This window comes from Priapulus caudatus, unplaced genomic scaffold (assembly GCF_000485595.1).
Source record: "Priapulus caudatus unplaced genomic scaffold, Priapulus_caudatus-5.0.1 Scaffold1471, whole genome shotgun sequence".
Taxonomy (NCBI): domain Eukaryota; kingdom Metazoa; phylum Priapulida; class Priapulimorpha; order Priapulimorphida; family Priapulidae; genus Priapulus; species Priapulus caudatus.
Genome location: NW_014578532.1, coordinates 45,698 through 48,736, shown reverse-complemented (window position 1 = coordinate 48,736; position 3,039 = coordinate 45,698). Strand labels below are relative to the sequence as shown.

At 50.4% G+C, this 3,039-nt stretch overlaps 1 protein-coding gene across 1 annotated transcript in view; it reads left to right on the top strand.

Moving 5' to 3' along the window:
- Window positions 1-3,039, top strand: part of LOC106816738 (gamma-tubulin complex component 6-like) — a 24,076-nt gene that overhangs the window by 18,826 nt on the left and 2,211 nt on the right. The window contains exons 18-22 of the mRNA XM_014821356.1: window positions 184-325; window positions 894-1,050; window positions 1,322-1,359; window positions 1,627-1,759; window positions 2,249-2,359. Coding sequence (XP_014676842.1) covers window positions 184-325; window positions 894-1,050; window positions 1,322-1,359; window positions 1,627-1,759; window positions 2,249-2,359 — 581 coding nt within the window. The remainder of the gene's footprint in view (window positions 1-183; window positions 326-893; window positions 1,051-1,321; window positions 1,360-1,626; window positions 1,760-2,248; window positions 2,360-3,039) is intronic.

Sequence of the window (3,039 nt, the reverse complement as noted above, 5' to 3'; positions counted from 1 at the left end):
ATCGGGGGAAAAAAATGTTGGGTCAATTTATTGTCATTTTTGACCCAGAATGCAGGAAATTGCATCTCACAATAGAAATTTTTTCTGGGAGGCATGCCGGACCCCCCTAGCAAACTCGAACTACTAATTTGATGGCCTGAAACTACAGATTGCTTCAAATATGTGTTGGCATCTCTGTTTCAGTATCAAGCTGGTGAACGCTGCCATCGTCGACTACTTCATGGCCGACCTTGGCCTTGTCGAGCACTTCCTGACTCTGCGCCGGTTCCTATTCCTGGAGGACGGGGAGTTTGGCCAGCGACTCAGCGATCTGCTGTTCGAGAAGGTGAGGGGAGGCTTCCTCCGTACGCGCGTTCGCTGCTGCTGCTGCTGCTGTCGCGTTGTCACAGTCTGCCTTCTCTCTTCCGCATTTTTTTTCGTTTTTTTTTAATATTCTTTTATTTGTTCGCGTATACATAAACGTGCTTATATCTTTGTTTTATATTATGATTATGATTATTATTAGTATTATTATTATTATGTCTTCTTTATACAAAGGCCCTCTCCCTCTCCCCTTCTATCTCTCATCCTCATATTTAGGCTTTTACCCTTTTACCCCCTCATGCGTACCGAAACTCGGTGACAGTGGTTCTTAGAAAATGACAATTCAATGAAATATTTCCTCCAAAAACATCTCAACCTGTTCTCATGCCTGCATATTAATGGCTTCCTCTCCATGTGCGTGGGTGTGTGTGCGTGCGTGCGTGCGTGCGTGCGTGCGTGCGTGCGTGCGTGCGTGCGTGCGTGTGTATTAATGGCTTCCTCTCCATGTGTGTGTGTGTGTGTGCGTGCGTGCGTGCGTGCGTGTGTGTATTAATGGCTTCCTCTCCATGTGTGTGTGTGTGTGTGTGTAGGTGAGCAGGGGAGCAAGACCACGAGAGCTGCTCAACCCTGTGGTTCTTCATCCGTTGCTAAGCGACGCGCTGCGATCGTCGTTGCACGGCGACAGCGCACACGCCGACAATCTAGGATTCCTCATCAAGTACATGCCGCGCGCCTTCAATCAGACAGGTGAGGTTAATTACTAGCCAGGTGGTGTTAATTACCAGCCAGGTGGTGTTAATTACACCAGACAGGTGAGGTTCATTACCAGCCAGGTGGGCTTAATTAACAGCCAGGTGAGGTTAATTAACAGCCAGGTGAGGTTAATTACCAGCCAGGTGGGCTTAATTACCTGTCATGTAAACCAGCTAGATGCGGTTGTCATGTCAACCAGACAGGTGAGCGGGATGAGGATGAATAGCTTTTGTTCACACTGTGCTTGTGTTTGTCTCTCTTCCAGCACCAGACACCTTCGACTGCCTAGAACTTGCTTACAAGGTAGGTGTTCTTATATGGAGCTTTTTCTTCTATTTTAGAGTTCTTGAATGAGTTCTTGAGTGAGTTCTTGAGTTCTTGAGTGAGTGAGTGAGCGAGCGAGTGACTGAGTGCGCGTGCGTCCTCGCGCATATGTAAGCATTTGTGAGCGAGTGATTCCGTGTTTCGCTGCGTTTCGACTTCGATGCAGAGTCCACACCCCACGTCACGCATGACCGGTGCTGCCCTCTGTGTTGCGACTGACGGCGCCCTCTTGTGTCGCATCTGCAGGTTGACTGGCCGTTGAACGTCGTTGTGACAGGGGCCTGCATCGCCAAGTACAACAAGGTGTTCTGCTTCATGCTGCAGCTGAAACGCGTAGTCTGGTCCCTGCAGGACGTGTGGCACTGCCTCAAGAGCAAAGGTGGGGATAGAGGGAAGTGTGGGTGGAAAGAGAGGAAGGTGTCTGTGGGAAGAGAGGAAGGGGTGGGAAGAGAGTGAGAGTGGGGAGAGAGGAAGGTTTGTGTGGGAAGAGGGGAAGGGGTGGGAAGAGAGGAAGGCGTGGGAAGAGAGGGAGAGTGAGGAGAGAGGAAGGTGTGGGTGGGAGGAGAGGGATGGAAGGGAGATGGGGAGAGAGGGGGAGGGGATGGGTGCACAGTTCATCTGGAGCAGTTTAGTATGAAGTGGGTGTGAAACATGGAAGGCAAATAGCAGTACGGTGGTAGATCTAAGCTTACAGCCGGCATATAGCAGTACGGTGGTAGATCTAAGCTTACAGCCGGCAAATAGCAGTACGGTGGTAGATCTAAGCTTACAGCCGGCAAATAGCAGTACGGTGGTAGATCTAAGCTTACAGCCGGGATGACGGATACTGAAGATTGCCTGGTTCAGGTAGCGCGAGTGACACCTGTAGAGGTCATCGAGGTCATGCACGTGATGACCCAGCTCGACCTTGAACTCCTGCCAGGTCGCCTGGATGATCTGGTTCGCGCGAGTAACATCAGGCTTGCCAGCGCGGGCAGCTGTAACAAGTTGTGTCGATCTCGTGTCGGCGGAAGGCGCTCGCGCACGCGGCTCTATGGCGACGACGACGGAGACAGAACGCCGTTATAAACACCCCGCCAGGTGGCACCACCAGCACGATAGAAATCCGCCGCCGCGCCTCAGATTTCGTCGCTTGCCGCGTTACCTCGTTAGGAAATTCTGCGTCGAGGATAAAATGGCGTGTATTCGACGTGCGTCACGGCCAGTAGCTAGCCCTATTACCTCGCCAGGGCATGAGGGAGTTATGTTTTCACCGGCAGTTTGGTTTGTGTCGTTACCATGCATTGCACGTTTCAGCTTCACTTCGCTAGGTGCGCTGGCGGTAGACTTACAAACACGCAACCACAGCTAATGCGGGCACCAGTCCTCCCCCCACCTGCACGCTCGCACTAATCAGGATCAATAATTATTTAATTAATTAATTTTTCCACTATAATAATTAATTAATAAAAAATTTCCCATTTGAGAGAATTCAGCTGCCTTGGCGGAGGTCTGTGCTCTCCGAGTGCTCTAGTTATTATATACGTTAACGTTTCACATTTAGGTTTCATGACATATTACGCATGAATTACCTGACGTAATCAAACGAGTGTCGTTTACCCGAGTCGCTCGACATCTTTATGGAGTTTAGAGAGGAGGCAGACGAAGATGGGGCGGACA